Source organism: Barbus barbus, assembly GCF_936440315.1.
Source record: "Barbus barbus genome assembly, chromosome: 30".
Lineage (NCBI taxonomy): Eukaryota > Metazoa > Chordata > Actinopteri > Cypriniformes > Cyprinidae > Barbus > Barbus barbus.
The window spans coordinates 6053169-6069979 of record NC_136758.1 but is presented as its reverse complement, the minus strand read 5'-3'; the positions used below and the strand labels follow the sequence as shown (position 1 = coordinate 6069979).

Genomic DNA, 16811 nt, shown 5'->3' with positions numbered 1-16811 from the left:
TGCATCAAATAATAGATTAAGTAACTTGTGTGTTCATGGCACACATAAAAATGTCCTACGGTATTGAGCAGTCGGAGCCAAATCATCATGGTGCCGCATTTATCTTCCTGCTTTCAGTGTTATTAATTGTAAGTGGCAGATTGTTTGCACTGAGTAATGGATGATACTTTTGTCTCAGCAGGCTAACTGTCTACTGACCAAAGATAGCAAGTGTATAGAGGAACACTCCTAGATCATTAATCAATGATAAAATGAGACACACAAGATTTGAATAGTATTACCACACATTAGCACAGACTTCCCCTCTGTTGTATTATTATTTTTTTATTTTTATGTTTTAAAAAATAGCCTTTCCATCACAGCTTGAGAAGTATTAAGTAAGGCCTAACAAATGTTAATAAAACAGAGGATCTTACTATTAACTTATTATCTTACACCCCTTTTTAGATTTATAGCAGTGTAAAATGACTCATAAAGTCATACATTAGCAGATGTAATAAAAGGTACAACTGCAAAAACAGTATAATTGAATTAAACACGGTGTATGGAAAAAAAGTTGTTCTAGATTTAAAAAGCACTCAGGGTGACTTGTAATTAATATATTTCACTACTAAATTGGATATTAAATATTTGAATTTCCTTCTGCTCATTTAAAGTAATTCCTGCACTGGCATCGATGAGGTGCAAAAATTACCTTCAAGCCTCAAAGCCAAATTTACATCCATTAGCGGATTACATCCGAGACCTAGCGAGCTGCTCTCGAAGAACTTGTCATAAAAATGCATGGGTCACTAATAATTTTTCGATTGCTTTTAAATTGCAGGCTGCTTGAGTTGTGTCCATCTTAGGCTACATTTACACAACAACAATGAAGTCAAAAACGAAAAAGATTTTCCCTTGTGTTTTTAAAAAGTTTCCCGTATTCAAAGTTTTCAAAACGACCCGGGTTTACACATATCCGCAAAAACGTTGTATCATCTACATACCTAACGTACTATGCACGCGCATGACGTTAGGGGTGTGCGATATGACGATTTTTGATCGTGGACGATAAAAATGTCTCCACGATCTGCTTTTTAAGAAATATCGTAGTATCGCGCTACCGCGCACATTGTCAAATACAGTTCTGGCGCCGCCGTCTCTATATACTGTACAACACGACATACAGCTCTACTGTTACTCAGACAGGACACTGCACTTATTCGCGATCGCAAAAGTACATTATTTGCATACAAGCCTTGCTGGTTAAATGTTTAATTCGCGCGCTGGTCTGACGTGCGCTTGTTCTGAGCGCATACACCTGAAGCACGCGCACTAAAACGCCTGTCTAACAGCGCCTGGTTACTCAACTAAGTTATATTTTGCGCTAATACTGTCAAAACACACAAGGTTTACATACAGACTGAGTTGGTTATCTCTAAAATGAAAGTAAATAGTTAAGAGAGAAACGGATGCGTGCCTGTACTGTATATTAGATGCGTGCAGCTCTTAAAGAGACAGGACACTAAACGTGCTGTCGACTGTCATTAAAGGGATAGTTCACCCTAAAATTTAATTTCTGTCATTATTTACTCAGTGGAAAACCAAACAGTTGCTGGTCCACATTGACTTTGATAGTAGGAAAGAAAAATCCTATGGAAGTCACTGAGGACCAGCAACTGATTGGTTTTCCACCTTCTTCAAAATAGCATTTATAAATGTTCAGCACAAGAAAGAAACTCATTCCGGTTTAAAACAACTTTTGAGTAAATGATGATATAAAAATACAACATTATGACAGAATTGACATACAGATGACAGAATATTAATTTGTGGGGGAACTATTCATTTAACGTTAACAAAACAACAAAACGCAAAGAGAAAAATCACTCACTATTCTTGACTGAAAAACTTTAATACAGTTGCTTTAGGAATCAGTCTATCTAGTGTTTTATTTTTATATTTGTTCATTCAATTTCATTGAATGCTCTGCTAAATACACCTATTGTACCTGAAAATAAAGCACTGTTTGTTTTATTTGTATATTATGTGTATTTGTAATGTGTATCTTTGTTCTTATTTTTTAATAAGAAAAATAAAATAATGACAAAGATTTTTTATCTTCGCCCACTTTGGCCTAAATATCTGCCATGCATCTTTGTCTTTCTAGTTTGGCTGTAATGCTCAGACAACTTGTAAATCCAAAATAGTAAAACTAACAAAGAATCGTGATAAAAATCGTGAATCGTGATATTTCTATAAAAAATCGTGATATGATATTTTTCCCATATCGCCCACCCCTACATGACGTCACCGTTTTCAAAGATTTCCGTATTGGGTGTTTACACGGATAACAGTGGCGTTTTCAAAAACTTGCACTTTGTTTTCAAAATTATGCGTTTTCAGTCCCCAAAACGCCGTTGTCTTGTAAACAAACTGTATAAAAAGTTTACCGTTTTTGGCTGAAAACATTGTCGTGTAAATGGCCCCTTACTTCACTCACAGCAGTTGTTGAATTTGCATTGCTGGGGTCACTCAGATGACACTAGGGCTGGGCGATAAAACGATAACGATATGTATCGCGATAGACACGTGAACGATATCAATAAAAAATGTGTTCGATAAAACGTTCGATATTTTTTATTCTTCGTCGGAAGAAAACAAAGGCTGCGAAGCAAGTTTGGTTGCATTAACAAAGGCACTCGCTCTCTGGTAACCTAGCAACGTAGGGAGTGACACGCTAACAGCCAATCATGTAACAGTATCATGTTTGGTTGCGCCATATCGTTGTCTCGTGTCTAAGTGCGCACGCGCGGCTGAGAGTGCACGTCTGCAGCCAGACCTGGCTGGTCTGCTGGATTCCTCTTCATAAGCAGAAAATGAGTGCCGCAGCGAGCGAGGAAATTGTAAATAAAAGAGAAAGTCAGCTCGCCAGTATGGCAGTTTTTTGGATATTATAAGTCTGACCGTAGTCAGACCAAATGTCGTCTGCAAATTATGCAAGACCGTCGTCCCCGCCAAGACTGGTAATACCACGAACTTGATGTACCACCTTAAAAAAAATATCAATAATTATCGATATCGACCGATATGAAACACTGATATCGTGAAACAGTTTTCAGCCATATCGCCCAGCCCTAGATGACACTGCATTTTATCTCTCTAAAGAACCAATATCACAAAAGTAAACCTTCTAACATTAAGCGACAAAACTGAGTACAAAAAAAATTGATGTGCATGGTCCATACGGTCCCTCATATATGTCAATGTGGAAGCAGTTATTTTATCAGTCAGTCCGGTTTTAAGTTGTCTTATATGTCTAGATGACTGGGTGCAGTGTCTGACAGCTTAGACATTTTTCTTTGTGACTCAAGAAGCAGCTCTGGTTCTGTTTGCCAGCAGTGATGAAAGAGACTAATGGTCTAAAGACAGCATGGGCTTAACGTATCTCAAAGATAAATTAATCTTTGAAGGGATAAAAGATACTGGTGTCTCATTCTGACTGTTTTTATGTACAAAAAGGCTCAGGACTGAAGACAGGAAGCAGTCAGTCACTGTTTCAGCTAAATGAATGATACACAGCTCTTAAATGTGTTCAGAAGTAGTGATCAACCAACATCAGACGGTCACAGACAAAGACGGATGCAGTAAAGTTCACCTCCACGCCAATCTTCAGAAACATCCTAATCTGTAGAAAAGTGTGCTTCCCACATAATCCAAGACGGAATTATTTGCCAATTAGTTTGCTGAGAGCAGCTCTTTTAAATCAAGGTATTCACTCTTGACTCCTTGAACTGGACATCAGAATTATGGATCAGTATAAAGAATTAAGTTACTCTTACCTCATTGGTTGAGTTCGGAGGGCTGTCTTTAGATCCTCTACCACCTTGTTTCTCATCGCCATTTCCTCTTCATCGAAAGCAAATAGTGTCTGCATCTGAAATACAGGTGATCTTTGTCAAACTTTTACTCTGGTTTTAAACAAATAAAACTGATCACGGTAGGTCAGGCATGCTTCAGAAAAGCTATAAACCATGTCCAGTCTAACGGTCAATTTTGAGATTTTGGGCTATTTTGCTTCCATAATGTATTTTTCAGGCTAGTGGGAAATAAACACCCAAAATAAAAACTTAAGTACATTTTATTACACTTTATCTATTTGCATCTGTAGAGTTCAATTACAATACATATATTTAAAGGGTGTTTTCTCAAAGTCAGTTTTTTTTTTTTGCCATAAATATCCACTTCAGAAATACTTACATAGACCAAACCTTCCAGTTTTATTCCTATCTACAAGCACTGAGCCTTAAATGTCTACTTCAGCAGCACTTACATACACCAAAACATTCAGTTTTATTCCTATTTATATGTTGAAAGATTGTATAGAGAGATCTGTACATATATCATTTGCCTGGTTTATATATAAAATTTTATTCCTAAAAACATATTTTTGTTCTGGCTGCTTCAACACAATTTAAGATATTTTGGATGAAAACCAGGAGGCTTGTGACTGTCCCATTGACTGCATAGTAAATTGCACTGTCAAGGTCCATAAAAGTATGAAAAGCATCATCAGAAAAGTCTGAATTTTATGAAAAATATTGTGAATATTGACAAAATTTCCATTTTGAGATGGAGTATCCCTTTAACGATAAGGTCAGACAAATGAGAAATAAATGCGTGTGTAAAGTATAGACTACAAACAGTAGCTATCTTTAATAATTCTTTATAAATCATATTTCGCCTTCTCGTGCTATAAGATAGTTTGGTACCACTTTCTATGAAGCCCATATTTATAATACATTATAAAGGTATTTTTAAGGCATTATAATGAATGAATAATGCATGATAAAAAAAACCTTATAATATGTTATATCATGTTATGAATATTCATAAGAACAGTTTTAATGTATTATAATATTTACTTATTTGTGGTTATAGCTTTAAAGAGTATGATGATTTATAACACACAGTGAACACGTTGCATCCGCTTAAGTTACAAAGGATTATATTTCTCATAGTCATAATGTATTATAAGATTCATATCTTGCCATCTTTCTTATGCTACTTTACTTAAAGCAATCAAAGACCACTTATAAGTATAGTAATAATAATGGGTCATTCTTCAATTGTGGCAAATGAGAAGCAGAATTTGTAAAAATGCTTGTTTGTTTTTTTTCTAATAAAATGTATTCCTATGCATTTAAAATTTGTTTTATATGCTATACCCATTCAAATAAAAGCTTAAGAACATTTAGATTTTTAAATAATTTCAAATAAACACTGGTGACACAGCCACTTACAGTATGTCGATGTCATTTTGAAGTAACACCACAGACTTTATAATGTAAGTTACTATAGACTCTGTGGTGTTACTGTCTTTCCTGGTAACACCACTTTATAATACATACACCACATAATAACAGTAACACCACAGACAAATCAGCCTAAATCCAGACTTTTCTAAAATGGAGGCTGCCATCATAATGATTTCAAGATCAGGGGAAATTTAGGAAATATTAATAAGTATGCATTTATCAAAATTTTAATCAAAATATGTCAGATCTGCAAGTTATCAACATAACACCACAGAGACTAATAAAGTGTGACACATGAAGTTGTCAGGAATTTAGCTAACTATAAGAAAATTAATAGTAAAAAGAATGTACTACCCATGCATCTCTAAGATCAACCAGCACCCGCAGTGACCTTTACACACAGGAAGTAGTCCAAATAGCATTCCCCCTTTTCTTAAAGGGGTGACATCCATTGCTGTAACACCACAGACATGAATTTGGGGGACACAACTTCTTAAATATAACAAAATATGTATTATTTTAAACAATTTAATAAAATTGTACTTGTTACATAAAAGCTACAGTGCCCTCCATAAGTATTGGAACAGTAAAGACAAAATTGCTCTGTTGGCTGTGGAGTCAAGACATTTGCAAATATGATTAAAAGATGAATATGAGACAAAACTACAGAATGTCACATTTTATTATTAGCCGTTTCAACACATACATGTTTTACCAAATAAACAGAACAGCACTTTTAGAGTTCATCCCACTCATTGATGTGAGCATAAGTATTGGGACAGTTGAACATAAGGCAGATATAATAGATTAAAAGCTATTATTTAGTTGCAGATCCCTTGCACACAATCACAGCAGTGAGTCTGTGACCCATAGACATCACCAGACTCTTGGTCTCATCCTTTGAAATGCTTTTCCCAGCTTTTAATGCAGCCAATTCCAATTGTTGTTTGTTTTGGGGAGTTTCTGCCTTTACTCTCCTCTTCAGCTGGTGAAATTCATGTTCAGTCGGATTTAAATCTGGAGATTGACTTGGGCAATCTAAGACTTTCCATTTCTTTGCCCTTATAAATTCCTTGACTGAACTGGCAGGGTGTTTTGGGTCATTGTTCAGATGCAATATGAAGCACTTCCCAATGAATCTGGTGGCATTTTCTTGAATATTGGTAGGCAAGATGGTTTTGTACCCTTCCAAATTCATTCTGCTACTGTCATCATACATTAAGTCATCAGTAAAGTTGAGAGGGCCTGTTCTAGAGGCAGCCATGCATGCCCATGCCATGACACCACCTCCACCATGCTTTAAAGAGGAGGCTGTATGCTTGGGATCATTGCAGTTCCTTTTTTTCTCCACATTTTTGCTTTCCCATCACTTAGATAAAGGTTCGTCTTTGTCTCATTGGTCCATAAACACAGTTCCAAAACTCTTCTGGCTCACCTTTGAGCTTTTTTACAAACTCTAATCTTGCCTTTCTATTTTTGGTGCTGGTCAGAGGTTTGCATCTTGCTGTGTAGCATCTGTAATTCTGTGTCAAAGTCTCCTGAGGACAGTAGATTGTCAGAGCATCACCCCAGCTTTCTGGAAGTTGTTGGTGATTTTACAGACACGTCTTTTAGGGTTAATTTTCACAGCTTTTATGATTTGTCTGTCATCAACTACTGTTGTTTTCTCAGCCGATCAGGTAGTTGTTGGTTGCTGGTGTCGCTGGTGGTTTCCAAACTCTTGATTTCTCCATGCCCTTTGTTTTTGCTATAGCTCTAATTGACTTCCTCTTTTCTTTTAGCATCCAAATTGCTTGCTTTTCTCTCAATTCTCTCAAAGTCAGCTCCCTCATCTTCATCCTGGTTTGTGTGTGTCATCATCGAATGCAAGATTCAGAATACAGAAGCAATGGATATAACTGCTACAACACATTCCCTGCTTTTAATATCTGAAGAATTAATGCAACAGGACACCGCTGATCACTTAGAAAGACCTGAGAGGCAACTGTTCCAATACTTATGCTCACATCACATAGAGAGATGAAACTATAAAAGTGCTGAACGTCTTAGCTGGTAAAACATTTATGTGTTGAATCACCCAATAATAAAACGTGACATTCTGTAGTTTTGTCTCATATTCATCTTTTAATCATATTTGTAAATGTCTTGACTCCACAGCCAACAGAGCAATTTTGTCTTTACTGTTCCAATACCTTTGGAGGGCACTGTATATTCACAATATAACCACTTTATTTGTGTTAAAAATGTTATATTGTGGCAATTACATTCCATGATACCTCTCTAAGGTATGGCGGGAACATTTGTATTTTGTTACGAATGCAATCTCTAAAACTCAATTAAATATGCATTTTAAAACAAAAAAATTAAATAGTAACAGTGCACAAATTGTGTTTACCCTACAGAATACAAACATGCAAACATTTTATAATTTATTGGTATTTAAAGTTTATTTCAACTGTTGTGAAGTAGAGGGACACCACTTGCCACCACAAATGAAGAACGACCCTAATAGTAATATTTTTTTCTCTCAAACAGCCATAAGATCAGATATCAGATCAGATAAATGTCTAATATGACACATTTGCTTTGAACTATTTTTATTGTAATATCATTTAACCTAACATATAAACATTGCATTTTTTTTTCAGTAGAAATTATTAACTAGCTCACACCAAAATTAATATTAGCCTCACAGGGAACACTCAAATAACACACTACACCTAACCACTTACAAGATGTAGTAAGATACTGTGCAGATCTTAAATAAACAATGTCAAGATATATAGTCCATTATAAATGTAAAAGTAGATTTAATATGGTGTTCATTATAAATAATCATAATCTTAAAAGCTATAACCACAAATGTGCAAGCATTATAATGTATTATAATTGTTGTTATGATTATTTATAAGATGATATAACATATTATAAGGTTTTTATAATGCATTATGCATTCATTATGATGCCTTAAGAATACCCTTATAATGTATTATAAATATGAGCTTCATAGAAAGTGTTACCCTTTTCTCAAGACTATGTTTGCAGATTATTTTGCACATCTCGGTGGCTGTAAAATACTGTTCCCCGCCCCTTATTTTTTCTGCAAATGCCTTGAGCAGGAATTATTTCAATAAGGGATATTGTGATGTGTATGCTCTTGGAAGAAAACTCACTCAAACTGGAATCAAAGCATTTGAGGAAGTTCAGAAAGAGTGCTTACTGATATAGAAATGAACTCCCTTTGGAGTGGAGTTTGTGCTTTGTATCTTTGCAGACCGTTTGCATGCACAAACAGGACCATTTTGCACTATAGGAGGTTGAAAATGCAAAAAAGCATAGAACCCCTTTAACTAACAGCTGTTATTTTTCAATATAGTCTGACCATAAAAACAGTATCATATATCTCTCTATCAAGGCCTTGATTGCTAAAGCATTTAAGATGACAATAATGAAGACATTTTGCATAGACATGATGTACTAGAGCAAGCCTGGGAATCCACTGTTTAAAGAGACATTATTCCATTAAACCAAGAAAATAACCAAACAAACATCTGCAAAATCAGTTGAACTATAAACAATATGTGTTGTCAGGGGCAGCTTACATCTGCAAGGTAGCTTAATATTATATTACAGTTCTATAAGGACATTAGGATGATTACATTTTGGCAGTCTATCACCGACAATGTGCATGAATGAGATTTTGCTAGCTTGAATCAACTAAAATAAAATCACTAAAATATTTTGCCCATAGCCTCACATAATAGTTAAAACCTTTTTTTTTTAAATAAAACAGACATTCAAAAAAACAGATTTTATAATCTGATTCATATTGTTAACTTGTGGGCTTGCCAATGTTTTGTTTTTCAGTATTAATTTGTCCTCCACATTAATTTGTGTCAAAATCAGATTTTAATCACAAAGGGTGCAAAAGTTTGTTGTGCATGTTAGAAACATAAATGTAATAAAGGAAGTACTTACAGCTGCCATGGAGTTGATGCGATCAATATAGTAATCAGGCCAGCTGGTAGCAAGCTTGTTGGGGTCCTCTTGTTCCTAAGAAATGAACACAGGATAAAGTCATTTAGATTCTGTTTTAAGAAACACAGGATTTTTGCAAATAACTATGTGTATCACTTTCGAATAACTGAATGGTAATAAGCTAAGGGTTGAAAGGGTGTACGCTTACCACCATTGTCCCTGTAGGCATGACTATAAGTAAATGTGTTTGATAAATGATTGTTCAGTAGACCACAGCAACATATTTGTTTATTTGTTGTCCAATCAGTCCACAAGTCTATCAGTGTTAATTTCCAAACAATTTAAGTGACTGCTTACAGAGCAGACTGGCAAACTGTAAAAAAAATTTAGTCTTTGTATTTAACAATATTCTGACTTCCTTGTGCATTACATTCTGATTGTGTTTTCAGTTTAAATATTTTAGTTTTAATCACCACAGATCATATCATTCAGTTCAGTTTCTTGTGGCACTAACATAGGGGTCAATCTGAGCTCAACCTATCTTGGTAAATGTTTATCAGGTAATTTAATTGCTACGGTAAACATGAACTGATTTTTCCTGCTGCCTTCCTACAGTAAGTGTGGGTTGTGTTCTGTGATGGTTGGCTGCAAAAGTAATAAAGTAATGAAACAGCATTCTTTTTGAATTCAATTTTCCTACCACTAAGCTGTTTGTTTGGATCTTGCAGGGGTTGAACTTTTACATTTCACACGAAACATGCTTTCCTGTGCAACAGAGAGACATGATATAAGATGGCACTTATCATAAATATCGGACCTAGCTTTGTGTACTACACACCACAACACACTGTCAAGCCAGACAAAACAACAACAACCTAGGATGTATAACTTGCAATCAGATCCAATCAACTTGGAACTTTCCTCTCAGTGGTAAGTCTTCAACACCACAGTAGAACAATGCTGGAACTCAGCACAACAGCTGGGCCTGGACTTCAATCCTGTGATTTGTTTTTCTGAGCTAAATGTATTGTTTCAACTAAAATACTCAGTTTAAGGCTTCACATTCTTATCATCTGCAGTCGCAAATCATGTCACATTGCTCAGAACATTTACCCTGACCAGCTCAAGAAGGTTATTACAATGCTCTAATTTCCATGTCCGGAACAAATAAAAGGTGATAGAAAGAACGGGCATGCTCGGCCTAAGGTCAGCACAGTAGTGAACTGCTCCTCTTGTGTGTTAATATTTGTATCAAAGAAGCAACAGAGGAGGTAACAATAATAAACACAATTTTGGCCAGCAGATACCCAGTATCGGTCAAGCACAGTTTAGAGAAGAAAACCAAACACAAAAGTCTAGAATCCTTTTCTTTTATTTAGTTTTGTTCAGAAATTTCAGTTTTTGTTTTTTCAGCACACAACTAGCATTATTGGAATTTGTTTCAATGATTTTCATAAAGTGTCCCACTGTGATAATTTACCAAATATCACTAAGAGTGGTCAACTTAGGTTTTTAGTATTTGATTAACTATTTTTTTTTTTTTAAGGGAGGTGTTTGAACTGAATTACAGACAAAATTATATGTATGTATTTGTGTAACGTTTTGTGCACATACAAAACTGTATAATATTTTGGTGTATTTTAGGCATTGCATCATTCATTTGTGGGAACTTTTAATACTGCAAAATTGACTTGAACAGAGAGAGACGCTGAAACTCACTGACACGGGTATTCAAAATTATAAACATTATCTAACTTTTAATATACATATATCCAGCTAATGAAATTACATAATATCAATGAGTGATGACAAATTAACAAAAAAGAATATCAACAGATATGGGTGTGAGCAATAGCGGAAATGTTGACTCTGGCTCTATGGCTATATCTGGATATGATTATTTATTATGAGTGGCCCTTCCATGACTCTACACTACACATTAATACAAGGTAACACTGGGTTCTCAGTAACACTTTATTTTAGGGTCTCTTAACTAGTTGCTTATTAGCATGCTTATTACTAGAATATTAGCCATTTATTAATAGTAATTAAGCACATATTAATGACTTATTCTACATGACCTTATTCTACATCCCTAATCCTACCCAATACCTAAACCTAATAACTAACTTACTAACTATTAATAAGCAGCAAATTAGGAATTTATTGAGGGAAAAGTCTTTGTTAATAGTGAATAAGTGTTCTCTATTCTAAAGTGTTACAGGGTTCTCTTTTTGAGAAGTGTGTTGTGGATTCTGGAGAGCAAATTTTGCTTTCATGTCTTCTCACATGTTGAACTAAGGTGGGGTTTGGCTGCCTTTGGAAGCCCATTCTCTGAGTACAATTCGATCTCACTACGGCCAGGGTGACCTCTGAGTTTGTGCGTTTGCTGAAATGTTTCTCTATGTATCTGATTTCTGTGGTTTTGTTTGAAAACGGGTTCATCCCTCAGATTGCACTCATAAGTTTTTATGGAGATTTGGAGCATTTTTGGCCAAACAAAGACTTCCTTGAAGGTCCAGCTGTCAAAATGTGAATGTGATGACACAGTAATCCAAACAGTAAAGAGACATATGTTTGTGAAGGGCATGCACTCTGCAACCTTACACACAAACAACTGGCCAAACTGAGACATCATTATTTTTTTTTTAATCTGATTTTGAGTATCATTTATACTGCCAATTATTTGAATGTAATCCTGATTCAATGTTTGGTTGAAATCTCCAGCAAATAAGTAAGAAGTGCTTCATGATCAATCAAACAAAAATAGGAGACAGTCAGTAGCTACAAGTGTGGTTACTCAAAAGGGGAAAAAATACAGGATAGTGATTTATTTTTAATAGATTGCATTATCGAAATATATCCTTCAGGCAGAACAGATTATGTGAGTTTGAGCACAATACAACCACTGTCAGCAAATACATCAATGGCGAGGGTTCTTGATTCTTATATGAGAGTTAATGGGTCCTTTTCCTTTTCCAGGAGATTCAAGCAGAACAGTGGAGCATGGAGACGATGGAGCACAGGAGCTGAGGAGAACGGGGAGCAGAACGCTGGAGTAGATAGCAGGTAGGTAATAGCAGGTAAGAGTCAGGTACATACACATGCAATGTTTGCAGATGATCCGGAGGAGCAAAGGAGCGGTGGAGCTGATGGGAACACTGGGAACGGAGCGGTGGAGTATCCTTGAGGTAAGTAACAACAGGTAAGGACTACATAGCAAACTGTGAGACCAGACAATGTGACAGCGAGGAGAGTGCAAGGATATAGGGAGCTTGATTAGCGGTGACAGGTGTGGGGAATTAGACTCCAGGTGATCGTGATCGTGGACAGAGAGCAGGTGTGAGCCAGGGAGGATTCTGGGAAATGGAGTCCTGAGCTGGTGACTGGCTGGTGAACTTCTGACAACCACAACCACAGGGGGTTGTTTAACTTTTGTTAAACATTTTAAATGAAGACACTGCAAGATGATGAAGAGATGAAACATTTGCAAATTTTTTCCTTGTGCAGTACTGGCTGTTCTAGCTGTCACATATGCCTACCTTTAGTGCTTTACTAAATATATATCCTTCTTTAATAAGACTTATCACAGAATGCATGTAACAAGCTAAGAAATCCATCCATTTTCCAAAAGGCTCACAAGGATGCTAGAACCTATCCCATTGTCTAGGATCATCAAACACCATGGAAAGATGGCCAGTCATACACAAATTCACACACACCTATGGACAATTTATTGTCTATGTACCTATGTTGCATGTCTTTAATTGTGGGGGAAACTGGACCAAGCTGAGAAATACTGATTGTAAATATACTTAAATTTCATCATAAAAAAGTAGGTAACACTTTATAGCTAGTATACAGTGATAAAGTAGTAAACAGTAATAAATCATTCGTAAACTATTAGTTTGTAGCTAATTCATAGTTACTCAATTGCAGTCTTATAAATTGTAGTTAATACATTAATAGGCTATGTACAAATAGTGAATCCTTCATTAATTTACATACTAATATTTACATGCATATGTAAAGTGCTCATAATTAGCTCACATCTAGCACACCTAACTCCGACCTGACTAGAAACTTTCATTTCTTACATTTCTATTGGTTTAATATTTAATTTAAAATTTAAGCAGTTTGTGTGTTAATAAAGTCTTAATTTAGTATTTGACACACTGCTTTGAAACATTTCTTCAAGAGCTATGACACAATTCAAACAGTCTGCACAAGATGCACACCATACAAAAGTATGTTATGTGACTTGAGGACTGAACTATATTTGTGGGCCAAACAAGAATCTGTGTGTTCAATAACAGCTTGCCTCTCCAGAACCCCCCCCAGCTAAATCACATTAGCAAACATAATGCTGCCTGTCCCAAAGCCAATGCAGTAATTGGACTCATTTTTAGGTCTAGACAGACATCTTTCCAAAATCCAACATCTCACTGGGTTGTCCTCTCTTTCACCATGCCAAAATATATAGAGAATCTATTTCCAATAGAAAAAGTGTTGTATTTATACAGATCTTATACAGACCTGCTTCTCTCAAGTTAACGTCCAGTCAAGGATGTTTAAAGTCAATGTGGAACTAAAGTTGAGACTGATTTTATTACCATATCACCATATCCATTTCTGAGTAAAATGGCTTGAACAAGAACTTGATTTTATCCAAAATCAATGACTCATTAAAAAAAAAAAAAAAAATTGCAAGGGTTTTGATTAATGCTCCACAACATTTTGTGGGATACCAGCTTTTTAGTCTCAATTATGGATTGTGATCTTTAAAAACAACGATGGTTCAGTAATATCAGAACCTTGATGTGATTTTTCAATACTCTTCACAAAAAAAAAGCTCAACTGAGGATTAAACAACACATTTTTTAAAACTCTAGCACTTTTTCATCTGATATGACTGTCATATCAGATGAAATTTTATAGAATGATACAACTGCTCAAAATATATGTTCCTAATAATCCTTTAGGTAAGTGTACAACATACATACATACATACATACATACATACATACACACATACACACATACACACACACACACACACACACACACACACACAGGTGACTGTGGGTGCCATTTTAGTACACTGAACTCATTGTCATGTTCAAGAAACCAATATGAAATGATTCGAGCTTTGTGACATGGTGCATTATCCTGCTGGAAGTAGCCATCAGAGGATGGGTACATGGTGGTCATAAAGGGATGGACATGGTCAGAAACAATGCTCAGGTAGGCCGTGGCATTTAAACGATGCCCAATTGACACTAAGGGGCCTAAAGTGTGCCAAGAAAACATCCCCCACACCATTACACCACCACCACCAGCCTGCACAGTGGTAACAAGGCATGATGGATCCATGTTCTCATTCTGTTTACGCCAAATTCTGACTCTACCATCTGAATGTCTCAACAGAAATCGAGACTCATCAGACCAGGCAACATTTTTCCAGTCTTCAACCGTCCAATTTTGGTGAGCTCGTGCAAATTGTAGCCTCTTTTTCCTATTTGTAGTGGAGATGAGTGGTACCCGGTGGGGTCTTTGCTGTTGTAGCCCATCCGCCTCAAGGTTGTGCGTGTTGTGGCTTCACAAATGCTTTGCTGCATACCTCGGTTGTAACGAGTGGTTATTTCAGTCAAAGTTGCTCTTCTATCAGCTTGAATCAGTCGGCCCATTCTTCTCTGACCTCTAGCATCAACAAGGCATTTTCGCCCACAGGTCTGCCGCATACTGGATGTTTTTCCCTTTTCACACCATTCTTTGTAAACCCTAGAAATGGTTGTGCGTGAAAATCCCAGTAACTGAGCAGATTGTGAAATACTCAGACCGACCCGTCTGGCACCAACAACCATGCCACGCTCAAAATTGCTTAAATCACCTTTCTTTCCCATTCTTACATTCAGTTTGGAGTTCAGGAGATTGTCTTGACCAGGACCACACCCCTAAATGCATTGAAGCAACTGCCATGTGATTGGTTGATTAGATAATTGCATTAATGAGAAATTGAACAGGTGTTCCTAATAATCCTTTAGGTGAGTGTGTATATATATATATATACATATACACACACACACACACACACACAGTGCCCTCCAGAAGTATTGGAATAGTAAAGACAAAATTGCTCTGTTGGCTGAGGAGTCAAGACATTTACAAATATGATTAAAAGATGAATATGAGACAAAACTACAGAATGTCACATTTTATTATTGGGTGATTCAACACATAGATGTTTTACCAGCTAAGAAGTTCAGCACTTTCAGAGTTTCATCCCTGTATCTGATGTGAGCATAAGTATTGGAACAGTTGCCTCACAGGTCTTTCTAAGTGATCAGCTGTGTCCTGTTGCATTAATTCTTCAGATATTAAAAGCAGGGAATGTGTCGTATCAGTTATATCCATTACTTCTGTATTCTGAATCTTGCATTCGATGATGACACACACAAACCAAGATGAAGATGAGGGAGCTGACTTTGAGAGAAAAGCAAGCAATGTGGGTGCTAAAAGAAAAGAGGAAGTCAATTAGAGCTATAACAAAAACAAAGGGCATGGAGAAATCAAGAGTTTGGAAACCACTAGCGACACCAGCACCCAACAACTACCTGATCGGCTGAGAAAACAACAATATTTGAGGACAGACAAATCATAAAAGCTGTGAAAATGAACCCTAAAAGGCGTGCCTGTAAAAATCACCAACAACTTCCAGAAAGCTGGGGTGATGCTCTGACAATCTACTGTCCTCGGGAGCCAGAAGAGTTTTGGAACTGTGTTTATGGACCGATGAGACAAAGATGAACCTTTATCTAAGTGATGGGAAAGCAAAAACGTGGAGAAAAAAAAGGGAACTGCAATGATCCCAAGCATACCGCCTCCTCTTTAAAGCATGGTGGAGGTGGTGTCATGGCATGGGCATGCATGGCTGTCTCTGGAACAGGCCCTCTCAACTTTACTGATGACTTAATGTATGATGACAGTAGCAGAATGAATTTGGAAGGGTACAAAACCATCTTGCCTACCAATATTCAAGAAAATGCCACCAGATTCATTGGGGAGTGCCTCATATTGCATCAGGACAATGACCCAAAACACCCTGCCAGTCCAGTCAAGGAATTTATAAGGGCAAAGAAATGGAAAGTCTTAGATTGCCCAAGTCAATCTCCAGATTTAAATCTGATTGAACATTAATTTCACCAGCTGAAGAGGAGAGTAAAGGCAGAAACTCCCCAAAACAAGCAACAATTGGAATTGGCTGCATTAAAGGCTGGGAAAAGTATTTCAAAGGATGAGACCAAGAGGCTGGTGATGTCTATGGGTCACAGACTCACTGTTGTGATTGTGTGCAAGGGATCTGCAACTAAATAATAGCTTTTAATCTTTTATATTGGCCTTATGTTCAACTGTCCCAATACTTATGCTCACATCAATGAGTGGGATGAACTCTAAAAGTGCTGTTCTTTTCATTTGGTAAAACATCTATGTGTTGAATCACCCAATAATAAAACGTGACATTCTGTAGTTTTGTCT

General features: G+C 36.4%; 1 protein-coding gene across 3 annotated transcripts in view; it reads right to left on the bottom strand.

The window, feature by feature from the left end:
• The window catches only part of daam2 (dishevelled associated activator of morphogenesis 2), a 111117-nt gene that overhangs the window by 29579 nt on the left and 64727 nt on the right, over positions 1–16811 (bottom strand). For all 3 annotated transcript variants that reach the window (XM_079385609.1, XM_079385611.1, XM_079385610.1), the window contains exons 4-5: positions 9276–9350; positions 3822–3916 (exon numbers count right to left, since the gene is read on the bottom strand). In XM_079385609.1, coding sequence (XP_079241735.1) covers positions 3822–3916; positions 9276–9350 — 170 coding nt within the window. The remainder of the gene's footprint in view (positions 1–3821; positions 3917–9275; positions 9351–16811) is intronic.